This window comes from Bos taurus, chromosome 11 (genome assembly GCF_002263795.3).
Source record: "Bos taurus isolate L1 Dominette 01449 registration number 42190680 breed Hereford chromosome 11, ARS-UCD2.0, whole genome shotgun sequence".
Lineage (NCBI taxonomy): Eukaryota > Metazoa > Chordata > Mammalia > Artiodactyla > Bovidae > Bos > Bos taurus.
In genome coordinates, this window is record NC_037338.1 from 68959512 (window position 1) to 68985047 (window position 25536).

The 25536-nt window shown below is 51.4% G+C and overlaps 1 protein-coding gene across 1 annotated transcript in view; it reads left to right on the forward strand.

The window, feature by feature from the left end:
• GALNT14 (polypeptide N-acetylgalactosaminyltransferase 14) overlaps positions 1-25536 on the forward strand; it is a 215288-nt gene that overhangs the window by 186823 nt on the left and 2929 nt on the right. Inside the window, exons 10-13 of the mRNA NM_001192732.1 lie at positions 8818-8944; positions 11046-11138; positions 15985-16068; positions 16551-16695. Of these exons, the coding sequence (NP_001179661.1) occupies positions 8818-8944; positions 11046-11138; positions 15985-16068; positions 16551-16695 (449 nt within the window). The remainder of the gene's footprint in view (positions 1-8817; positions 8945-11045; positions 11139-15984; positions 16069-16550; positions 16696-25536) is intronic.

Below are 25536 nucleotides of genomic sequence, written 5' to 3' on the forward strand. Positions count from 1 at the left end.
CAGGGGATCTTCCCGACCCAGGGATCGAACCCGGGTCTCCCACATTGTAGACAGACACTTTACTGTCTGAGCCACGACCCACAGAAGCTCGGTGTTAGTTTTAGGTATACGGCAAAGTGGTTCAGTTATACATATACCTAGAGATTCTTTTCCATTATAGCTTATTGTAAGATATTGAATATAGTTCCCTGTGCTATATGGTGGGTCCTTTTTGGCTATCTATTTTATATATGGTTATGTATAGATATTAATCTCAAATTCCTAATTTATCCTTCCCCCACTCTCCACTTTCCCCTTTGTTAACCATAAGTTTGTTTTCTATGTTTGTGAATCAATTTCTGTTTTGTAAATAAGTTCATTTGTATAATTTTCTTAGATTCCACATCTATGATATGTGGTCATATGATATTTGTCTTTTGCTGTCTGACATTTCATTTAGTATGTTAATTGGTAGATCCATTCATGCTGCTGCAAATGGCATTATTTCGTTCTATTTTTATGGCTTAGTAGTATTCCTTATGTGTATCTATATCTATATACATCTCTCTCTCTATCTGTATATAGATGTATGTACATATATGCACCGCATCTTCTTTATCCATTTGTCTATTGATGGCATTTACATTGTTTTCATGTCTTGAATATTGTGAATAGTGCCTCTGTGAACGTGGAATGCATGATCTTTTCAAATTAGAGTTTTCCATCTTTTCTGGATATATGTCCTCAAGTGGGATTGCTAGATCATATAATAGATCTATTATTAGTTTTTTAAGAAGTCTCCATACTGTTCTCCATAGTGGCTGCACCTACTTGCAATCCTTCCAGCAGTGTAGGAAGGTTTCCTTTTCCCCACCCCTTCTTCAGCATTTTTATTTATAGACTTTTTGATGATAACCTTTCTGACCAGTGTGAGCTGGTACCTCACTGTAGTTTTGATTTGAATTTCTCTAATTATTAGTAATATTGAGCATCTTTTCATGTGCCTGTTGGCCATCTGTATGCTTTCTTTGGAGAAATGTCTGTTTAGGTCTTCTGCCCCTTTTTTGATTGAGTTTTTTTTTTTTTATATATCAAGTTATATGAGCTTTTTGTATATTTTGGAAATTAAGCCCTTGTTGGTTACATTGTTTGCAAATACTTTCTCCCAGTTCACAGGTTGTGTTTTCATTTTGTTTGTGGTTTCCTTTGCTGTGCAAAAGCTTATAAGTTTGCTTAGGTTCCATTTGTTTGTATTTGCTTTTATTTCTTTGGCCTTGGGAGAGTGACCTAAGAAAACAGTGGTACTATTTATAGCAGAGAATGTTTTGCCTATGTTCTCTTCTAGGAGTTTTATGGTGCTATGTCTTATACTTAAGTCCTTAAGCCATTTTGAGTTTATTTTTGTGTGTGATGTGTTCTAACTTCATTGATCTGCATGCAGCTCTCCAGCTTTCCCAACACCACTTACTGAAGAAACTATCTTTTCTCCATTGTGTATTCTTGCCTCCTTTGTTGAGGATTAATTGACCATAGGTGTGTGGGTTTATTTCTGGGCTCTTCATTCTGTTCCTTTGATCCATATATCTCTTTTTGTGGGGAATAACAGCAGGAAGAGATATCTCTTCTTTCCCAAGACATGAAATTTTTGTGTGTTTCAGATGTGGTTGCTTTTGTTGCATTGATTTGATTTCACAGCACAAAAGCCCATGAGATCACTGGACAAGGCTCCAGCCAGGGTGACTGGGACCATCCTCAGTGGGATGCTGCCTCACCCGCCCATCTCACTTTCATCGTCTGGGAGCGACCTCAGCAGCCACTTGAATGCCAGCCCTGCTATGCACTCAAGCAGCCAACCCTGGTGCCATTATTCCCACAAAGCATTTCTAAGAGGAACTGAAGAGTGTTGATAATTACATCTGCAGTTCAGCATAGAAGAAGGCTTTAGGGAAATGTGGCTTTTAGCCTTTTTTTCCCCCAGAAGTTGTTTTGCATTAATATTGGATGTTTAAACTCCAATTTGCATAACACAGGATACATGAAAAATATCTAATACATCTACTCACTTTAGCTTTTGATCTTTAGAGATGAAAGGAACCTATTGCCCAGTAGAAGTGTGTGTGTGTATGCACATGCATGCATGTATGTGTGTGTGTCTCTGTGTATGTGTGTGTGTGTGTGTGTGTGTGTGTGCGTGCATGGTGGGAAGAGGTGTACATTTCCAAAGTGGAGGCCTTGGTACATATATGAGGGGAGAATATGGGATTTCTGGATTTAAAATGGAGGTGGGTGGTTTCCAAAGCACAGCAGATACAACAGACAATACTGAGGAAAGAGAGACGAGGTGGGTCCCAGAGAGGAGCCGCCACCACCACCTCCCCCATCCCCAGAATGTAGTCAGGGATGTTAGGCTGTGTCAGGCTTGGAGGGTCACGTGTGTGTCAACATGGGCTGTGGGGTCAGACAGGCCTACTTGTGAATCCTGTGGTCATCCCTGGCTGCGTGTCCCTGGAAAAGTTACTTTCCCTCACTGAGTTTGCAGATGGCTACTGCATCCTAAGCTAGGCCAGCAGCCCGGATTATCTGGGGGCACCCAGTCTAATCAGGTGGGCCGTTTAATGCAGAGAACTTTCTTTGACTGGAGAGAGAAGAGATGGAGCAGAAGCAGTTGAGAGATTCACAGCCTGGGAAGGATCGTCCAGGTGTGACGAGGAAGGGACCACGCAAAAGGAAGAAGGGGGCTCCTGACCTACAGCCAGCGAGGAAGAGAGGACCTCAGTCCCACGACTGTGAGCAGCTGGGTTCTGCAAACAAGCTGAGTGAACTGGAAAGCCTCAGAGCCCCCAGACAGGAGCCCGATCCTGCTGATTTTGGCCTTGGGAGACCCTTGGCAGAGGGCCTGACCAACCCTTGCCCCCCCAGGCTGGTGTGGTAATTTGTTAGGGCAGCAGTGGAAACCGTTAAGCTCCCAGGGCCGCCCGCTTCCTTTCTGGGCTGCGTGAGCAGGCTTGTCAGAGGAGCGCCCTGTCAGACCTGCAGCGACAGTGGATCCCTCCCGCTTTCTCTTCGGCCTCACCCTTTACAGGTTCAGGGGCTCAGGAGAAGAGAAGTGGCCTCATCTGAGAAGAGCATCCAGGTCTGATGAAAAGTCATCTTTCCCCCCAGGTGGGGCTGCTTGCTAAGCCCCAGGCCCAGGTGCGGTTCCTTAAGACCACCCATTTCCAGAGGCATGGTGGAGAGGTAAAGGGTGTGTGCCATGACACTCGCTGGACGGCCCGTGGTGACCGTGGTGAGCCTGTGCTTACCCCTCAGAAGTCGGGAGCCTGGCTGCAGCCCTGACTGTCCCCAGTGATGTGAAGCACAGTTTTGCTCACAGGTTCAAGCCTATCCTTTGTGGCTCAATAAGATTGCTTCTACTCAAGTCTGTGGACTCATTAAAAAATAAAAACAGAGGTTTCTGGCCAAGTGGCCCAAAGAACGTAAAGATTTTTTGAAAGGAAAATCTCTGTCATCGCATTTGTCTCTGTGGACTTATGGGCAACTGTCTCTTTCTGCCCATCAGTACATCATGAGAAACGCTGGACTAGAAGAAACACAAGCTGGAATCAAGATTGCCGGGAGAAATATCAATAACCTCAGATATGTAGAAGACACCACCCTTATGGCAGAAAGTGAAGAGGAACTCAAAAGCCTCTTGATGAAAGTGAAAGTGGAGAGTGAAAAAGTTGGCTTAAAACTCAACATTCAGAAAACGAAGATCATGGCATCCGGTCCCACCACTTCATGGGAAATAGATGGGGAAACAGTGGAAATAGTGTCAGACTTTATTTTTCTGGGCTCCAAAATCACTACGGATGGTGACTGCAGCCATGAAATTAAAAGACACTCTTTGGAAGGAAAGTTATGACCAACCTAGATAGCATATTCAAAAGCAGAGACATTACTTTGCCAACAAAGGTTCGTCTAGTCAAGGCTATGGTTTTTCCTGTGGTCATGTATGGATGTGAGAGTTGGACTGTGAAGAAGGCTGAGCGCCGAAGAATTGATGCTTTTGAACTGTGGTGTTGGAGAAGACTCTTGAGAGTCCCTTGGACTGCAAGGAGATCCAACCAGTCCATTCTGAAGGAGATCAGCCCTGGGATTTCTTTGGAAGGAATGATGCTAAAGCTGAAACTCCAGTACTTTGGCCACCTGATGTGAAGAGTTGACTCATTGGAAAAGTCTCTGATGCTGGGAGGGATTGGGGGCAGGAGGAGAAGGGGATGACAGAGGATGAGATGGCTGGATGGCATCACTGACTCGATGGACATGAGTCTGAGTGAACTCCAGGAGTTGGTGATGGACAGGGAGGCCTGGCGTGCTGCGATTCATGGGGTTGCAAAGAGTGGGACACGACTGAGCGACTGATCTGATCTGATCCACCCCAATCCCTTTGTCCTCACAAGATTTCACTTTGTCCAGTGCTAAGTGGCTGATGCTGTTAGATAAAAGATATCTGTGTACAGTCCCTGAGGATCCACTTAATACAGGCTTACTGCCTTAAGTAGAGCCGGTCTAATGCCCCCTTTGCCTTTGTCCAGAAACCAGGCTATCAAAGGAAATTCCAGCCTTGACCTGTGTGGCTGAGAAGTGGCAGAGGATTTGGTGTGATTCTTGGGGAGGGAGCTGTCTCCTCTCGCCTGAACTCCTGTCCACCATCACGGCTTGTCAGTGGACATTGGTTCTGGCGAAGGGTTGGGGTTTTATGAGCACTGGTAAAGCTACTGATCGGTCGATGTGGAGATAGAAGGGAAGAGCTGAGAACAGAGAGAGGGTGAGGAGGGCAGTTTCTTCCCAAATATTAATCTGAAGTTTAAAGAAAATAAGGTAACAGCACCCCCAGTGTGGATGGAATAATTACACATCTCCCTGCCTGGAATTCAGAGCGGATTTAGGTCTGCATGACATTTGTCATCTGGGAGTTTATGCAGGTGCTGACTCAGCAAGAACCACCTCCTCCCCCAAACTCCCTACATTGTCTTTTTGCTCCTTCACACGAGAAAGTGATGACTTTGCAGGAGCTGCTGACATGTGGAGGATCAGGGCGGTACCTGCAGAGCCCGCTGCTTTGTGCCTCGGTCTATGGCCCCCACTGCCTGGGGCTTTGGGATCACAAGGCTTTCCCAGAGGCTTCAGCATAAACCTGTGAGTCACCGGGCCTGGCTCCCAGTCCTGGGAGGATGCACAGCGTTATCCTGCAGTCGTGGTGTAGATATGCGTAGGATAACTAGAGGGATGTCCCAGGTCTTAAATACTTCACATTGTGGTACCCAAACATCCTTACACCTCTCTGAAGACTTTAAGCTTCCTCACTCAGACTGCCTTGACTCTGGCCGCAGTGCAGCAAGGCACGCTGCTCAGGTCATCTTGGTTACAACATTCTGGACTCCGGAGCAGAGACGCTCTTACTGCATCTCAGACTGCAGGCTCTGGGGGCATCAGTTAACCAGAAGGAGAGGTGAGACAGGCAACTGTCAGGAGTGGATGAAGGAGTAGATGAGGTAGAAATGGGACAGCTGGTTATAGATTGGCCTCTCTTGTTCATCTGTGAGTGCCCTGAAGTCAGTATCTTTGTGCTTGCAGCAGTATTGGCTGATGGTGGGTGTTCACACTGAGGGAGGTGGGATCAGGGCAGGGGCAGGAGTTTTGGACCTGGGGAGATGCGCTTTGAATGCTAGCTGCCCGCAGTCCCATCAGGACTGCTTCTGCTTTGAAAAATAACATCCACAACCACGAGTGGGCTTGTAACAACTCATAAGTTACTGCCTGAGAGAAGACCCAGCAAAGCCCAGCCCAGGAGTAAATGAAGGGGTCCTTTCCTCCCGTGGCTTGTGCCTGCAGAACTGAGACGTTTTCAACCACAGACACAGGAAAACAAGCAGGGACGATGGTTTTGGAGGTGGAGGAGAGGAGGCAGGCTGCAGGGGGCTATGAGAGGAAGCTGATGGGTAGAAGATGTACTGCATCTGAGGGCATCCAGTGCATCTGGACAGAGCCACAGGCAGCCATGGGAGTTGGTCCTGGAGGCCAGAGGAGAGCTGGGCTGGCAGAATGGGAATGAGTCCTCAGCATCAGGTGAAGGTTGGGCCAGATGCGGAAGCAGGGACAGCAAGGCACTCAGACCCAGAGCCTTGGGGTGGAGAATGCCAGGAGCCCAGATGGAAGGTAGAGAAGGACCAGGGTCAGGGGTCAGTACTTCCTGAGATGGGGATCTGTGCACGATGGTGGCAGAGGAGAAGCGGGGGCAATAGATTCAGAGCAAAGCAAATTGGTGGGTGAAGGAAGCACAGGGAAACAGGTTTAGTGGGAGCTGAGGGTGTGGAGACTGCATAGGTTGGAGGGATTCATTTTGCAAATGAGGAGGGACATATGTCTCATTTGAATGCAAGTAAGGAAGGGACCACAGAAACGTATGCATATTTTTGGAAGAAAGCTTGCACAAAATTCACAGGTTATATCCATAAGCAAGGCCTCCATCTCAACTTTTGAGGGGTGTGAGGGTTTTCCTTTCTGGGAGCTAGAGCGAACCCTGTTTTGAGATCCTGGAGAGAAGTTGATTGGAGTCCAGTAGAGCTTAGCCCTGGGGACTAAATTCACACACATACCTTCACAGTTCGCTGCACTGAGCCCTCCCGCCCCTCCGAGCATCAGTACAAGGTGGAGAGCTGGATGTTGGCCATCAGCTAAGCTCACTCATCATCTCCTGCAAACACCAGGTTGGGGCCCACGATTCCACCAGTGCCCCAGCCAAACCCCAGGTTACCATATATCATTGACTTTTTTGGGGAGTCAAAATCTCCAGTGTTAGGTCCACAGATTTCAAGCACCTCCTGTGTCAGAAGCAGAAAGCTGTGAACCGTCTAGGAAGTTGAAAGTGGACACAAGGGGGTGATGTCATTGGCATCCATGTCTTAAAGAGACTGGCTTTAGAGGAGTGTTTTGTGTCACCAAGCTTTCCATCACACTTAAGAGTTTTCACATTTACTCTTGAAGTTCCACTTCAGTGATACCAGCAGCAATCCTGTGGTGTTCTTTTATGATCTTCATTTGACAGGTGAAGAAGCCCAGGCTCAACTAGGTTTCCCCAGGGATGGGGCTAGTAGATTTCTGCAGACTCAGGGCCGCTGACCCCAAAGCCAAGTTCTACCAGTCTCTCCCCACCTTATGTTCTTGCCGTCATTTGGCAGCAATCTTGAGAAATCCCTTCCTCACCCTAGTGTCCACGTTGCCTCCGCTCTGAGGGAAATCTGAGCAAGCTGGGAATGAGCTCTATCCTGCTGGGGAGAGCACCTGGGCAGGTAGAGACAGGTATCGAGGAAGCTTGGCGTGCAACTTTCCCAGGGACACAAGGCAGGAGTCAGGAGGGGACAAGGAGGGGGTGAGAGAGCAGGTGAGGATCAGGATGAAGAATTTATGTCCAAGCACTTGTTTGCAGGGTTGAAAAGAAGGGAGAAAGACAGCAGGACATGGGAGGGACAGAGGCTGAGGGAGAGGACCCCCTGGTAAGGAAACCTAGGAAGGTGGGGCCCAAGGTGCGGAGGGACGGGGCACATCAGATGTGGTGGGCAGTAGTAGAATACCCACATCCTTGGTCCCTGCTCGTGGACACCAGCCTGAGTGTTTCCTGAAGCAAACTCCTCTTTCTTCAGCTTGACTATAGAAGCATGGCCCAGGCAGGCATCCAGATGTGAAACTGGCTCTTCCCACTGGTGGCATATCCAGCGGGATGCAGGGGGGCAACTGCTCTGGGTGCCGTCAGGAAAGGCTGCACCATTTGTAGAAAAGTTACAAGCGGTAATGAAACGCCCTGACAGCATTCAGCGGTTCCAAACAAAGGCAGTGACGGGGTCCTCTCCCACCCTGCTGGTATAGCACCGCTTCCTTCTCGGGCAGGACCACTGCTCCAAGCCTGCAGGAAGCAGCTTCAAGGGAGGAGGGCGCCGGCCAGCATGGTCTCAGCCCACCCAACTCTGCTGACTCTACCTCACCCGCCTCCCCGAGGTCCCTGCTACAGCAGCCAACCGGGGAAAAGGGGTTTGTGTGCAAATCCCTACCCAGGCGAGCACCCCAGCAACAGCTTCGAGGCTTCCAGCACTTTCTATGGTTGTTCACAGCTCTTGACTATGGCTCAGAGATGTCCTTGCAGGAGATAGAATGGCCTCTTGGCATTGACACCTTGTCCAGGAGCCTCCTGGGAACTGGTCTTATCTGTCCCATCCTGGCCATGTGGCTTGCCAGCCTGTCAGAGTGGGAAATGCACTAACTCTATGACAACCCCTTCTATCTGGACCTTGACCAGCAGAAAATTCTCCCATAGTCTCTAATGGAAGTCTTTCTCCTTGGTCCTGGTTCTGAACTTCTAGGGTCATAGGAGCTGGTCTAATCCATATTCCACCCTGAAACCTTCCATATGCTCAAAAGCAGTTCTCTCATAGTCCCTGGGCTCCTCTGTTCCAGGCCAAAGCATCACACAGAGGCCCCACCCTGCTGGCCCCTGAGAGTGTTCCGAAGGCGCAAGCACAGCCCTCCATGTGTTCCCCTGTGTCCGCCAGTTTCCTTGTTAAGGCAAGCCACCCTCCCAGGTGTGAGTTATCAGCATCCTCGTGGTGGGCAGGGAAACTGAGGTAGCAGGCCTGTGGAGCACACAGTCTGGCTGTGGAGTCGGTGCCTTAGGCAGGCTGCTGGCAGCCCTCCCCTTGCCCTGGGACCTGGGATTCCCCGGCGCCTGGTGTCTCGGTGCTGCCGTCCTGTGCTGCTCAGTCTAGGAGGCAGAGCAGTGATGGGGGCGTTGCTGTCTTGCAGAAATCTCCTTCAGGGTATGGATGTGTGGGGGCAGCCTGGAGATTGTCCCCTGCAGCCGAGTGGGCCATGTCTTCCGGAAGAAGCACCCGTATATTTTCCCAGATGGCAACGCCAACACATATATAAAGTGAGTATGCGTTGTGGGGTTCGGGTTCCCCGGGGGTGGCAGTGGCCATGGGCTTTTCTGGTGATAGGCTGTGGCTGTGCCAGGTTCTCTGGTAGGTTCGGCTGCCCGGGTGTCGTGAATGGACAAGGGCTGCATGCTATGCTTGCTGGGCCACAGCCTGGGCGAGAGAGGTCAGGCCTGCCCATCCAGGTCCAGGCCGGAGGCCTTGAGGCCTTTCTCCACCCTTGACTTCTCCCAGGCTTGTCAAGGCCCTGCCTGTGGCCTCGGGGGCTTCGAGTCACTGGGCAGCACCCTCCTGCAGGGCTCAGGGCTCTGGGCATTCTTTGGGGCAGGGGGAGGGCAGCCATTTTTGCCCCTGAGTTCTAGAAGATCCCCTGCAGGGATCTGCAGGGATCACCTTCAGGCTGGGTCACCAGGGGAAAGGCCATTCGGGAATGGGGAGGCACAAGTAGATACAGCCCAGGTGACTGCTCCACGGCTTCGCAGGTGCACAGAAACGGCCAGGCTGGCGTAGTCCCTGAGGCCCTGGGCTCCTTTCCTGGGGCTCGCCGCTTCCTGCCTGGGAAGGTCGAAGGTCGTAGGGTCTCAGTGACCCAGCGATGCCCACTTGCCTCTTCTTGCTTCCTCGCTCCCTCCATATACCCGTCTCCTTATCATGATTTCTTCTCCTTCAACCTTTTCCCTCTTCTTTAAAAATAACTCTGTACCTCCTTTTCTCCTGCTGCTCATCTTTTCCTCCAGCTTCTTCTCCCCTTCTCTCTAGTCCTCTTGTCACTTGACAGCTTCACTCCCCATTTATTCCTCCTTTGCCCTTTTTCCCTCATTTGGTCCGTTTTGGGCAGGGGGAGCAGAGCACCTCTTTGAGTGTTTTTCTTCCCCTGCAGTGTTTTCTTCTGGGTTCTCTCATCCTCGGTTACTCGCACGTGTGGACAGGTGTGGGTGTGTACAGGTGTAGCGGAGCTATAGGCTTGACCAGTGAGAAAGCTGACCTCATGCTGGGAAGGTTAGGGTCATGAGAACCCCTTTAGCAGGGACTAGAACAAAGACAGGGCTGCCTGGGGTCTTGACAGGAAAAGGTGAGCTGGAATGCCTGGTGCAGGAAAGTCAAGGGGTTATGATGTGGAGTGGGGGCCAGCCGGGGAGTGGGGGGCAGAGCCTCAAGCTCTGGAAAGTTCTTTGCATTTGAGACTGGCCCCTGCTTGCCACCAATGGAGTTGGGGGGAAACTTGGGGCAGTGTGGTCTCGGCAGCGTCCAGTGTGCTGATGGTCAGGCCAGTGGAGGGAGCCGGCAAGGAGCTGTCTTCAGTGCACCAAGAGCTGGACTGCGTGTTGGAAACTCCTTCAGGTCCACGGGCTTGAAGGGCAGGCCATGCCCTCTCAGTGACACCCCCGAGTCCATGTACTCAGGCCTTGGGAGGTGCTGCTCAGGCTTCTGATTGTTTTCCCATGTCTTCTCTTCCTGGTACCCTGGTGTCCCTGACAGCTGAGTGACAACATCCTCCATGTCTGTCTCTTTTTCTGTGACCTTGGGGTCAGACTCACTGCAAATAGCTATTTTTTTTTTAAAAAAAATACTTCAGAGTCTTGGAAAACATTTGACCAGGATGGCTTGGTTACTTCATTCTTTACACCTGCGCCAAGCTAATCACATGGCCGGTGCAAATCTCGTGTGTGACTGGCTTCCCCCTTGGAGTGCTGCGCCCTTTGCTGATGGGGAGAGTTCTAGAATAGGAGCCCACGGATGACCAGAGGTGAGATGGTCAACACTCTTCCTTCTTGTACTGGCACCAAAGGGGCACGCCAGATTCTCCTGGCTTTTTTTCTGTTTTTCTGAGAGCCGTGGGAAGTTCAATTTCTGGTATAATTTCTCTGGTCTGTGCCTTTTGGGAAGAGGGTATGTCATGACTACTAGAATCCTGTGTCTTGGGGGAGAGGCCCCTTTGGAGACTGGTGGGCTCAGCACCCTGGGGAGAATAAAGTTACTGGATCGTGGTGGCTCCCATGGGGGTGACACTGCCCACTCATCACATGTGTGTATTTTACCTAGATATGTCCCCAGTCCTCTCAGACAGCCCGTCCCTGACACCCCTTGTCTCCCCAGGAACACCAAGCGGACAGCTGAAGTGTGGATGGATGAATACAAGCAGTACTATTATGCTTCCCGGCCATTCGCCCTGGAGAGGCCCTTTGGCAAGTAAGTGTCTCCCCTGGTTGGTTTGTGCAGACAGCCCAGAGCCCCAGCTCACCGGCCCGAGGTGAGAGGGTCTCGCTGGCCGCCAGGCCCCTCCAGGGCCAAGGCTGGGCCTGTTCTCCCTTCCTGTGCCTTCTTGCTCCTGCCTCGTCCTGGGCACAGGGCCGTGGGCCACGCCTGTGGGAGACCCTGGCAGCCTGGACCATCCACTCAGTGGGTAGAGCCATGCCCCGTGCAGTGGACTGGTATTTCCAGCTTTTCACAGAAAGGTGGGATGCTGGGCTAAGCAGCCCTGCTCCCTCTAGATTAGAGTTTCCTCCTCCTCCGTCTCAGCTACCGAAGCCTAAGTCCTCCTCTTTTTAGGAGGAACAGTATTGTGTAGACCGTCTCTAGAGCAGGGCTCCAGCTTCTTGTGGGTGGAAGAAGACAGGGAGAGGAGTTAAGGGCCAGATGCCATTTCATGAGTTGCCTCATTAGTCCTCTGCAAACTGAGAAATGGGTATAATTACCCCTGTTTTACAGATAAGGAGCCTGAGGCTTCTACAGCTTCAGGTACTTGCCATGGATCACACCATTATAGGAGGAAAAGCTCAAAACACACCTGTCTGATCCCCCCAAACTTTGTGATGTTGCATTCCCCAACTCAGGGCTGGTCTGAGTAGAGAAAAATGGCAACTTGATTGATGTTATATTCATCTTTTTTGCGAGGGGGCGACTGGTGGCTTTTGTCATCTGATGTCCCTCAGTCGTACTAAGGCTGTGGAGCAGATGGCATGTTTGCAGCCTACACGCCACCGATCGAGCCCATCACTCCCAGGTGGATTAAATCACGAGCCTGCCAAAGTGTTTGCATTTCTGAAACTGAAAGCCCACGCTGGTCTCCGCTTCTCCTCAGAGCCTCCCACAGTGTTTCTTCTGAGTCCTCAGCTAACTTCCGGTTCATTGGCCGTGTCCGTCCACCCTTCCTTTCTTCACTGCTTTCCCCCTCCAGCTGGGGTTCTACTTTCTTGCGTAAGCAGAGTGCTTAAAAGACGTTGTCCTTGAATCTCTTGCCATGTTGGGCATCTACCCACCCTCCCAGGCCTCCCTCTTGACCTTGGGTGAACCTGACTTTGTGCCTTTTCCTGCCTGTGGGCAGGCTGCTGAACAGCTCTGGGAGTATCAGCCGGTGCTGCTAAGCCTCTGTGGCCATCCGGCTCAGGGAGGCCCTCAGCGGGGCTCTTAATCCTGCCCCCTTGCCGGCCGGCATTCTCCCTCAACCTCCATTTGTACCTTTTCCATTTTCCCCAGCGGCGGGGTCCACTCTGCTTTCACTCACAGCATGTGACACCTCTGTTTTATGGATGAAATAGACAGCACCAGCTTCCTGAGCCCGACCACCCTGTACCTGCACTATCCTCCTGTCTCTTTTATCTGGAAGGATAAGGGGTGCCTCCTGCTGTGGCAGGCCAGCCCTCTACCTGTTCCCCAGATGCACTCTTCTCTCCTGCATTCATTCATAAATCAGCACTGATCAAGTTCCCACTGCCTGGATTCATCTCCTCCTGCCTCTCAGCTTCTCAAACTTTAATGTGCACACGAATCTCCCGGGGATCTTGTAACAGTGTGGATGTTGGTTCAGTAGGCGTGCATTTCTACGAGCCCCAGGTGGTGCTGTGCTGCTGGCCTGAGGACCTCAACTCAAGGAGCAGAATTCCAGGGTGATGGTTTCCAGACTCTCTGCAGTCTCAGTCACCTGGGGAGCTTCAAAAACTGCTGCTGCCTCTATTCCAGCCCCAGAGAGTAGACTGAATCTGGGCTGTGTCCTGGGCTGTAGAATTTGTAAAAGATGCGCCCCCCCAACTAGGTGACTCTAACCTGCAGACAGTGTGGGAGCCCTTGTTCCAGGGGATTTCGCCTGCCCTGTGCCTTCACGCTCCCTGATCACCCAACTCTCTTCTCAATTGCATGGTTCCCATTAGTATTTAAATTTATTCTGTATCTTACATATGTTTTAAAAAATAAAATAGAGAAGGAAAGAAACTATAAGAACTCTCCCTCAATCCGACGTTGCTCATCGCCTAACTTGTCTTCTGCTCCTTCAGAGCCAAGCTTCATGAAAGAGCTGCCACATCGCTGTCTGTGGCTCCCTGTTTCCCTGCTTCTGACTGTGAGCTGAGGCCAAGGCCTCCATCCCCTATGATCACTCCCACCTGGCCCACCCATGGCCCCCTGGGACCCTTACCTTCCTCGATTACTCCATTGATATGAGTCTTCTTCCACCCAAACCCCTTCAGGCACCCCTCTGATCTCGGTTTCTAGAACTAAAGTCTTGGCTCTCATCCTGAGATGCAAGCTGCACCCTCTCTGCCCACTCTGCAAGCTCAGGTTCCTCTGCCCACCCTTGTATGTTGGTCTTCCCCGAGGACCTGTCATAATCCCTTGTCTTACTCCAGGTTTTCCCTGCCATCAGCCACCTCTGTGCTGCCAATAAGCATGTTTCCATCCCTCTCCTGCACCTCTCCTCTGAGCTCCAGCCCTTAGAGAAGGAAATGGCAACCCAACCAGTATTCTTGCCTAAAAAAATCCCATGGACAGAGGAGCCTGGTGGGCTACAGTCCATGAAGTCACAGAGTTGGACACAGCTGAGCGATTAAACATATCCTGCACCTCTCCTGAGCTCCAGTCCTTATGTCTGAATAGCAACTGGACATCTCTGCCTGGATGCCCCCAGTCTCCTCTGACTCAATGAGTTCTAACTGAACTCTTCCTGTTTGCTCCTAAACTTGCTCCTTTCCCCATATTCCCCACCTTAGCTCTTCCATTCATCCTGTTGTCAAACCAGAAATCTTGAGTGTCAACTTTGACTTCTCTCTCCCTGTCCTCCCACACCTAAACAATCACCAGGTCCCAGAGATCCTGCCTCACTCATACACTGATCGTCTGGATTCTTGCAAATACTGAACATTTAGCCTTTTTCAAAAGATGTCATTCCTGTCCTCATGTTACTTAGCATCTGGTGAGGAGATGCAGTTAATGCTGTATAAGAAGTTCCAGTATCATGAGGGCACCCAGTCCAGTCTTTGGGGTGGAAGGAGGCGAGGCTTGAGAAAGCAGGGCTGGTTCTGTGTGGTTGCCCAGGAAGAACAGGGTGTATGTGGAAATCAGGTGTACTGGTGGAAGAGTAGAGAGAATGAAACCTGTCCCTTCTCTCCCATCCCACCCTACTCCCCTGCCAGAAAGCATGGTCAGCACCGGGTTTCGACAGTGATCTCCTAACTGCTCTCCCAGCTTTGGGCACCAATCTTATGTACCTTCAGTTGCTATTGTTCAGTCGCTCAGTCATGTCCAACTCTTTGAGACCCCACAGACCCGGATTCCCCGTCCTTCACTATCCCCCAGAGTTCACTCAAACTCATGTCTGTTGAGTTGGTGATACCATCCAACCATCTCATCCTGTTGTCCCCTTCTCCTCCTGCCCTCGATCTTTCCCAGCACCAGGGTCTTCAGTGAGTCATTTCTTCGCATCAGGTGGCCAAAGTATTGGAGCTTCAGCATCAGTCCTTCCAATGAATATTCAGGGCTGTTTTCCTTTAGGATTGGCTGGTTTGATCTCCTTGCAGTCCAAGGACTCTCAAGAGTCTTTTTCAGCACTACAGTTTGAAAACATCAATTCTTTGGCACCATCGGTAGATGCTCTTAAAGGAATAATACTGTCACGCTGTACTCTGTTTCAAACCCATCCGTGGCAGCCCATTGCCCTGAAAATAAAGGCCAAGCTCCTCCTTGGTATTTCACAGGACCTTTATGACTGCACGTTCACCTCTCCCATCACTCACCTCCCTTCTCCAACTCCCCCCACACACATTCTAACCTGCACCACTGCTACCACCAACAGACCCCTTCCCTCTTCACATGCACTCATCTCTTTTTGCTGTTTTCCTGCCACTACCAGGGGCCCCCATTTTACCCTCTTTCTGGTTTGTCTAGACAATGTCCACTTTCCTCCCAGCTTCCACATCACCACCCAACCACCACCAACCCGACAAGCAAGGGGCCACCTCTGAGGTGCTCCCACAGCCCCTGCACACCCACCCCACATCCACCCTGGGCTGTGAGCACCTTGTTCATTACCTGTCTTTCTTGCTTGAAAGCTCACCATCAGGTCCCTCTTGGGCACAATGCCTGGCACATACTAGGTACTCAGTAAATGATGACAGAGGATGAGATGGCTGGATGGCATCACTGACTCGATGGACGTGAGTTTGAGTGAACTCCGGGAGTTGGTGATGGACAGGGAGGCCTGGCGTGCTGCAATTCATGGGATCGCAAAGAGTTGGACATAATTGAGCGACTGAACTGAACTGAAATATGTGATTCAGAAGCCCAGAACCAGCTAAAGAAGAGAATTCTTTGAGGCTGGCTTGGCCGGGATGGGGGTAGCGGGCGGGGGAATAAGGGTGGTATATTAAGAGCAGAATTCAAAGGGGGATTTGTGAGTAAGCAGACCCAGAGTCCTGGCAGTGAGTTATCAACAACACACCAAATATTCTTGTAGCTTTGTTTTTAATGAAAAGTAAAAACACCCCCAAATTCTGTTTCCAAGTAAAAGCACAAATCCTTGGTGTCATCACCACTCCACTGTGAGGTAATTGCCAAGGGTTTCCATAGGTCTCTCTCGAGCTCTCAAAATCTCTCTTAGTTAATTTCTCCAGCACCCTCCAGAGATTCGTGGGTGCAGAGAGCGGGCACGGGCTGCACGGGGCACCTCCCAGCCTGGAGGGTGGGTGCCCCTGGGCCCATGTGGCTGGTACCTGTCACCAACCAGATGTGTTTTGTCTCCGTGTGTCCCCGCCTCTGCCGCCCCCAGCATCGAGAGCAGACTGAACCTGAGGAAGAACCTGCAATGCCAGAGCTTCAAGTGGTACTTGGAGAATGTCTACCCAGAACTCAGGTACCCGCCCTGTGCTTTGAGCCTTTGCTGCCTGCAGAGAGAGACCCTCTGCTAACTTGGTTTGGAGAAGGGACTGCCCGTGGCCATCTGTATGAGGGGTTTTAACTAGATGGAGGTCTGAAAAGACCAGTTGGCTCTGCTTATCCCGGAAACCAGAGAGAGAATTTTATTCATTGGTGGCATGAGGGATTGAGGTTGGCTTCTAGCAGTATTTCTCAACTGCTGGGGTTTGAGCTCTGGAGTGTGACCTCAGGGCGTGGACTCACTGATTCCAGGCTCCAGACTCCTGAGTCATTCCTTGCTGCCTCATTCCTAGTGGCACCTCTCCCATCCTCAGGCCCTGAGTAGTACAAGTCATTGCAACGCAACCAGGGCAACATGTCCCTGCCATTTTCCAGACACTGCCTGACCTGTCAGACAGCTGGTGTTACTGTTAATCCTAAGAACCACGGATTCTCATCCCTCCCGTGGCCTTCCTCTAGGGTGCCCAAGGACTCTTCCATCCATAAGGGCAGTATCCGACAGAGGCAGAAGTGCCTGGAGGCTCAGAAGCAGAAAGACCAAGAGATCTCCAACCTCAAGTTAAGCCCCTGTGTCAAGACTGAAGGCAAGGATGCCAAGTCCCAGGTAAAGTAACCTGGGACTACTTGAATGGCTGGGGATACTTGAACATATGAACGTGCTTGGCCTCTGCTTCCTGCTTTTGCATGAACCAGGTGTCTAGTTATACCTGGAGCTCTGCAGCAGAACAGGAGAAGCACAATTCTCCTCACTCTGGGACTGGGTTCACTCTGCTAGGTTTCCAAATGCATGGGCTTTCTCTTAAGATGCCTTCCCGGGCAACTTTGCACCTCTAGGGATTAACCATTAAATTAACAGGAGTTGAACAAGGGTGTCCAAGCTGCTGCTGGTAAATGTGGGTTGGATCAGGCAGGGTGGGCAGCATGGCCACCTCAAAAGTATAAGATGCAAACTGAAAAGCCACTGCCTCCAGGATGAAATACCTGCTCTATGAGTCTCCCTGCTGATCTAACCCTGTCTTCCAGGCAGTCACATCAGTGGCGGTACGGCTTTTCCCATCGTCCACCATTCTGGTCTCTGGGCAGGTCCCTTGATCATCGTTCTTCTGCCCTCCACAGGCCTATGGCTCCACCTCTGTTCTCTCCTGCTTCCCCCAGGTCTAGAGACCTCGGTCGCCCCTTCTCAGAAAGGTTTCCTTGTGCCTTAGCTGATTCATCAACACTCTGTGAGTGTTCTGCCCTCTGAGGATCGAGCTCTTTTAAAAGTCACTGGCACATTCACAGCCTGTCTCAACCTCTGTAGCACTTGACCTGCTGGATGCACTAGAGCTTGTCCATCTTGTGACTTCCCTCCTGGCTCTGGGGACGCTGCGTGATCCCAATTATCCTGCATTTCCGTTCTTTCCACTGCTTGTTTTTACTGCTGTCTCCTCTCCCCAGCTCTCAGACCCTTATGGTGAATATTCACCAAGGTTTTCAATTCACTGTTCTTTTCTCTGTGAGTGGTTTCTTGGAAATTTTATTCATGCTTTCAGCTTTAGTAACCTCCTCTGTCTTACTGATTCACAAATTCAGTGCCTTCACCCAACCGTGAATTCACTCATTCATTCATTGATTCACTCAACAAACATGTACATTCTTTGCTGACTGTGGAGATGCACAGTGGCCGGCGTTGGTGGCCCCTCGAGGGATCTAATGTTCCTTGAACAAGTCAGCAGCCACTGTGATCTAATCTCTGCCCTGGAGAGAGTTTGGTCCATGATGCTGTAGAAGTGCAGAGCAAGGGTGTCCAACCTCTACATGAGGGTTGGGAAGTCTTCCCAGAGGACCTGAGCAGGAGTGGTGTCCTCAGAGATGAGTAAAAACACATGGGTCAGGAAGGGGAGAAAGGGCAAGCGGGGAAGTCCAGCATGTACCACGCCCTGGGCCTGGGAGGCAGGGTGCCTTTCAAGACATAGTCAGAGGGGTGGAATGTGAGGGAGCTACAAAGGTGAGGCCGGAGAGGAAGAGGCACATCACAGCCTCTTTTCCCAGCTGAAGAGGTTGAGTTTTATCCTCAGGAGTAGGAGCTGTGCAAGCCAAGGAGATGGATGGAGGCTGGTGGGTTTACACTTAGCTGACTCTCCCTCTCAAACACCGGGCGATCGAGCCAGTCCACGGCCGTGACAAACCCTTCTGAAATTCAAGCCATCAGATGGCTCCAAGCACCTATCAGGCTCCCCAGCCATTGCACCATCCCATTAATTCTCTCTGAGTGGTCACCTATCCCAGGCTCTGAGTTTCCAGTCCTGACCATCATCTCCCATGGCTCCTGTTTCTCCCGCATCCCCCATTCCTGCAAAGCCCAGCCCTCCTCCCCTCAGAATAGCTGTTCTCGGCCCCGGCATTCACTTCTTCAGGCCAGATCAGCAGCCCTCCGGCACTATTGACAGTTGGGGCCGGGTCACTCTGTGGTGGGGACCATCCTCTGTGCTGTAGGCTATCTAGCAGCTCCCCTGGTCCCTGCGCACTGGATGTCAGTAGCATCCCCCCCACACACACCAGTCATGCCAATCAAAGCTGTCTCCAGGCTTTACCAAAGGCCCCTGGAGGACAAGACCACTCTGCTTGGGAACCGCTGTGTTAGATTATGGCCACTGTCTCAAGTAACATGTAGTCACCAGACCATGGTTCCCCATCCCCATGCAGCCTTCAATGGCTCCCCAGTGTCTGCCACAAAAACCCACGGCCTTGGCCTGGCACTTGAGGCATCACACCCCCAGCCTCCAGATTGCCGAGATTGTTCCAAAAATCATCTCTGCTCCAGCAGGACATGGGAGGGGGCTGCCTGAGTCAGACAGGAAAGGGGGAAGGAGACAGAGGTGTTGACTGTGCTTGAAGTGTGGCAGTGCGGCTGAGAATGACACCACTTGTCAATGGCGTTTTATGAAACGTGTGAGGAGGTAACGCGCATCGCTCTCTTCTGATTCTGTGTGTGGGCCCTGCTCGTGGGGGATTGCAAACAGCCAGAATGTCGTTGCCCCCGCTCCCTGGAACAGAAGTTTGCCTTGTCCGTTTGTAGCAGAGTAGGGGTTCTTCTGTCTTTGGTTGCATAAGAAGTGGCAGCGGGTAGCCACAGGCTCTCTGGGTCTCAGGAAGGCGCCCCCCTACTCCTGTAACCTGGCCAAGGGAGATGCTGCCAGGCCTTCATTTAACTGGGAAGGAAAGGTCCCTCCTCTGGCTGACATTCTGGTGGAGTGAGGAAGGGGAGAGGAAAGAGCTGTCACTGTTGTAAACTACGGCTTATCACGAAAACAGTCTTCAAGTGAGCAAAGAGTTCTTTCCTAGAAGATCTTGCCAAGCTGTCACTCCTCTCTGCTTCAGAGAGAACAGTTGGGTGTGTGCGGCAGCCGTTCGAATTCGGGATATGGAAAGAACACACGAGTTAGGAAGATGTTCAGTTTTCATCAACAGATGACACCTACTGAGTGTGCGTGGTGCCCCGGGCACCAGGCTGCGTGCTGGGGTACAGGGTGGGACTAAGCCGGGTTAGACACAGCTCTCTCCTAGCGGGGCCCACAGCCAACAGCAGGCCTGGGGTGCCTGTCCAAGTATTCTGAAGGTGTTGAAACCATGAAGAGAAATCCACATAGTTATTTCAGCCAGACTGGTCCCCCAGGTGTGTGCCTGGGGGTGCATGCATGTGTTTCTGGGTGTGTGCGTGTTCGAGCCTGTGTGTGCATGGAGTGTACACCCTTGTGGGATTGACTTAGGTTACCTTTCTCTTCCTTTCGGTGTCTGCTTCTCCTTCCTGCATAGACTCCCTGAGCTTCCTCCTGTTTCCCGACCCCTCCTGCTAATGCACTCACCCTCCTTTCCTCCTCTCCCTTCCCACATCTCTGGCTTCTCCTACCCCTTGGCCATTCAGAGATGTCACATTGCCCCTCAGACCCCGGATTCTCTCACCTTCTCTCCTGCCCCCACCTCTCTGTCTCTGAGAGGCCATGTCAAGGAAGTGATATAAAAACCCAGTTAAGTAGATATTATCCTCATTTTACAGATAATGAGACTGAGGTCTGGAGAGATGATCCTAGGTCAGATGCTAAGAAGTGAGGAAGGCAGGATTTGAAAACCTGGCCGCCACACTACATCTGCTGTTGCTGCTGCTTCAGCTCGAGTCATAACTGGTTCCAGGGCCCTTTTATTCCACTGAATCTCAGGAGAAGATGTCCGTCTCTGAGGCCCCTCCTCCAGGCTGTAAATATTAAAACTAGAGATCAGCTCCTCCTTGACAGGAGATAGCCGGCATGAGGTTCTTCCTCTTGGCTACTTTCCAGTGGCAGCCCCTGTGAGAAGGAAACCAAGGTCACACCCCATGTCAGGGACCTGGGAAGGGGCAGACCCGACATCGACGGGAACTGAGCAAGAATGTGAATGGAGGCCCACTCTCCGCAGACTCTGTACCAGCCCGGGGACACACACGGCTCTGCCTTCCAGCCTGGGCTGCCCCCTTTTCTTCCCACCTCACCTCTGTCCCCACTGTGAACTCCCAGCCTGCATCTCACCATGTGGTCACTCCCCTCCAAACAGTCCACTTAGGGCCTGGGTGTGGGTACTAGGGACTCAGTCAATCCTCTGGAATGGACCCAGGGAGAGAGATCCATGCAGGTCCTGAATTGGGCTCAGGTCATTTGGGTGGTGGGTTCTGGGGTCCTTGACTGGTGAGCAGAGCATGGGTGTCTGGGGCCTTGAATTCTGCTTCCAGTTGGCCACTCACTCCCCAGGTGGCATGTCCCTGGGCACGTGGGTGTCCATGATGTTGAGAGAAGTCCATATGACCGTGGCTGTTTTCTGGCTCCAATGCTGGCTTACCACCCTGCTCTACCCCCAGCCCCATCCATCCTTCACCCTGCCTTACCTTCCTTTTTCCACTTGTTTGTCAACCTTGGGAACAAAATAGTTAACCCGAGTGTGTTTTCAAGATGATGGCAGCCTGGTACCTTGGGTAGAGAGTGAGAGAAGTACACCATCAGTTTGTAAATATGTGAAGCCCCAGGAGTCTCCTGGGTAATAAGTTTCCTGTCAATTTTATTGGATTCCCTAGAAAAATATTTGTGAAGGATAGAAAAAGACAGATGTACCAATATAGCCATATCCCAATTTAAAGAAATGGGGAAAACATACAGCTTTTCAATGTGTCCTCCTACCTGGAAGCCCAACAATTCAGGCTACCGGCTTGTGAAGGATTCAGGCAGGCAGCTGGGTGGCCTAGAGATGAAGATCAAAGCCCTTCCCCCCAAACCCACACTCACACTGGCGCCTCTCCATGAGTCTCCACATGGGACAGGCTGCCAGCAGTCACTCCCCACCTGACACCACCCTTCCTCCCCAGCTTTCTCAGCACACCCTTGGGCATGGCCCCAGCACGACTGCCTCTCAAATGTCTCTCCTGGGAGGTAAAGCAAAGGCAGTTTTCCAAAGGGAGACCTCCAGGGCCATCTCTCCTGTTGGCATCCTGCACCAGTACAACCAACAGGCAGTAACTGAGCTCTTGGTCTGTAGCCAGCACCGTCTGGAATGTCTATGCATCACCCTCCATGTAAGGGGCTGCTATTACCTTCATTTCACAGAGGAGGAGACCAAGGCGCAGAGTTAAGTAGATCATCCAGGTTTGGGGGTTCATAAACAGGCGAGCCAGGATTCCTGCCCCGGCAGTCACTCCAGGGCCCAACACAGTACATCCTGGGTGTGTTCTCACAGCGTGGGAGGAAAGGACAGGATGGACTGGAAACGAAGACTCCAGAGTGAGTCTATTGAAGATGCCAACTTCACTAAAGGAGGGGAGCGTGTCCCAGAGCCTCCCCTGGTTAGAGGGCCCCAAACTGGGTGTGGCTCAGCTCTGTCCTTGCGGGTGATGAAGACTCCCAGCACAGCTGATCAGTGCATTCGGGGGATCCTGCAGCTATACAGGTGCATCAAGAGGTCAGCTAAACTGAATGTTCACTTGAATCCACCCGTTCATGCCCAACATCTTGTCTGAAGTGGGCTTCCAGGGCATGTTTGATGAACCAGTGTGATGCCCGGTGTGGCCTAAGAGGTTCAAGGCCAGCCCATGGCCCTGGCTGTGCTAGGTTCGGATCCCATCTCACCAAGGGGGTCCCACGTTCACAGTCAACCCTGGGCTCTGCTCCTGGTGTAGCCCAGAGCAACCGTTGACCTCAGTGCCCCTCCCATCAAATTGCACCTACCTCCCAGAGTGGCTGTGAGAGTCACATAGACAATGAAAGTGGAAGATCTAGGACAGGAGCAGCCCTCGGCATTGCTTAATTGTGGCTGCCTAATCACAGAACAGCCAGCAGGGCTGGCTCCCATCCTCTATTTCTTCTCCATTGTTTATTCTTCCCCACATGGGGGAATTTTTGAAATGGAAACTGACCACCAGCAGGAAATGAGCTGCACTTCTGCCTAAAGGAAAACACAGCCCCCTAACTTCTGTCAACTTGGGAATGTTTCTCTGTCCTCACCTAACCACTCCTCCTTCCCACGTGTCGGGAAAATACTGTTCACGGAGATTCTGCTCCGGGGCCAGGCCCGTAGGTTGGTGTTCCACATGCATCTTCTTACCTCACCTCACAGCAATCACATGAACCATGTCAGTACCCCCATTTCACAGATGGTGTAAGCAAGGCTTAGATACGTTGACCAAGGCTACCCAGGTCATATGAGAATCTTGCCAAAGCAGGACACGGGCCACCTGCCTCCAGAGACCAAGCTCTTAGACTCGGCTAGGGTTTCTCAACCACAGCACTATTGGCGTTGGTCTTAGATGATTCTTCATTGTAGGGACTGTCTGTGCATCGTAGAATGTTTAACAGCGTCTCTGGCCCCACCTACTAGTCAGTAATATCCCCAGCCTCGTCATAGTAGTCCAAAAATGCCTTCTGACACTGCCCAGTGTTTCCTGGGTAGGTGGCTGGGGGCAAAAGCACCTGAGATGAGAAATACTACCCTGGGCTTATTGCTTCTTACCTGCTAGAGGTGGCTCTGGACCATTCTAGGGTCAAACCCTGTGCTGAGCCCCTGACTTAGCTTCCTGCCTACTTCCTTCAGAACTTTGCTCCTTCAGGTATCTCCTCATGAGAACTTGTTTCCTCTCTGCTTCTCCATCCAATGCAGGATGGTGAGCCCCAGGCTGGGCGCCATGGGGTCTGCTCCCCACTGACAGGCACTACCATCTCCACTCACACAGGCAGCTCCAGAGATGTCCTCTGAGCACGGAAGGCCTGCAGGTGGTCCAGCCTGGACCATACCCTTCCCATCATCCGTCCCCATCTTTCAGGGCAGGAGCAAAGCAGGTCAAGGGCCAGGAGGAGATGCCCTCCTGGGGCATCGCCTCCAGGATGGCCTCTGGGGTCTTCCCATGGATACGGCTGTCTGTGTGCACTGGGCTGGGACTTCTCCAGTCCCCCAGATGAAGCTGTCAGTGCTTGGCGATCAAGGCCAGGCTGGCCTGAGCCACCAGTGCTGCCTTCTTGAATTCATTTCAGACTCTGAGATTCATTTAATAAGCCCATTCATCACCGGCCATTCTGGGAAGCCAGACAGGCCGCAGAATGGGAATTGGAAACCCTCTCCTCACTTCCTGCCCTGCCTGCTCCTGTGTCGTGCTTCCCGTTAAGCTCTCTCCTCTCCTCTCCTCTGTGCTTCTCTGGGGAAATGCAAGACTGGATTATTCTGATGCCAGTAAAGCACCAGCTAATGGAAAGTCCACGTGGTGTGAGGGCTTTGATACCTGTCTGACCTCCCTGGGGGATGGTCGGCTCAGCCCCCAGCCCCCCAGTGTACCATGTGCGTTCCTTCCTAAAACGCATTTGTAGATGGGAGGTGTCTCGGGGCACAAGGACCCCCTCTCCCCACTCTCCCGCCTGCCATCCCCAGCATTTCTGGGTTTTGAAGCCCCTAAGATACTTAAAAAGAAATGCCAATATGGGTTTCCAGAAATTGTGGCATATGTTAAGTTTTGTGTTTAATCAGTTAACTTTTTTAACGTAAAAAAACACAAAGCCAGTGTATTATAGTGATCATAAGATAATTACAGGGTTTATTTTTAAAATGCTAATTCATGGTTCACTGCAGGCTGTGTGGTCACCCGACATTTTAAAAATAACAGGACAGAGCGATGAGCCTCATCTTTCTGCATCTCTAACTGTGTGTTTAGCCTCATTTCCCGACAATACGGAAGTCTAACACTGAGGCCAGTTGTACCATGGGCCTAGGCAAATGGCCTCCGGGCAGCCCTGCCCACAAACACTGGCCCTTCTCTCCCCTCTCCACTGGCCAGGGGATTGTCTGGGCTCACACCCAGGACCTGTGCCCACTTTCTTCATTACTCTCCCCAAATGTTTCGGACCCTAGAACCCACCGCTGAGCCTGATTCAGGACCTGTGTGGGTCTCTCTCCCTGGGTCCATTGCAGAGGATGGACTGTGTCCTTAGTACCCACATCCAGGCCCAAGGGGACCCTTAGAGGGGAGTGACCATGCGGGGAGGTGCAGTCTGTGAGTTCATGGTGGGGACAGAGGCAAGGTGGGAAGTAAAAGTGGGCAGCTCAGGCTGGGAGCCAGAGCTGCGTAGGTTCCCTGATCTGTTGTGGGGTCTGCAGAGAGGAGGCCTCCACTCATATTCTTGCTCAATTCCCATCAATGTCAGGTCTCCCCCCCCCCAGCCCCCAACATGGGGTGTGACCTTGGTTTCCCTTCTCATAGGGGCTGCTGTTGGAAGCTGGCCAAGAGGAAGAACCTGCTGCCAGCTGTCTCCTGTCTATAGTTTTAATATTTACAACCTGGAGGAGGGACTCTCAGAGACAGACATCTTCTCCAGAGATTAAGTTGAATAAAAGAGCCCTGGAACCAGACATGATTCCAGCAGCAGTGGCAACAACAGCAGAGAGGCTGGGGAGAGTGGGTGCAGGGGCCACTTCCTGTCACTGACTTAGGGTGACCTCTCTGACTTTACCTTCCTCCTCTATAAAAGGGGAATGATAACAGTACCTACCTAACTGGAGTCTCATGATTAAGTTAACATGTGTAAAGCTCCCAGAACAGCGCCTGGTACACAGTAAGTGCTCAAGAAATGCGAGCTGGTGTTAGCCGTATCGTCATGGTTCTGGTGTCACCTCCATGCATGTGGGTGTCTTCCCCTTTCAGCTAACCCTGGAGGAAGGCAAATGGTACGTGTAAGATGGTGATGTTCACAAGGCCAGAGGAGTATTATGCATTTCCTAATGTTTTTATTATAAAACAGTTTTGAATAGATATAAGACTCCTTGGAGGAGCATGAAGAACCCCGGCAGACCCATCCCAGGCTTCAGGAATTTTCAGTTCACAGCCAGTCTTCGTTTGTCTCTATGTCCATCCTACTCCCCAGGAGGACTTTCTGGGCTGGGTCTCTTCCTGGCACCGGTGGCCTGC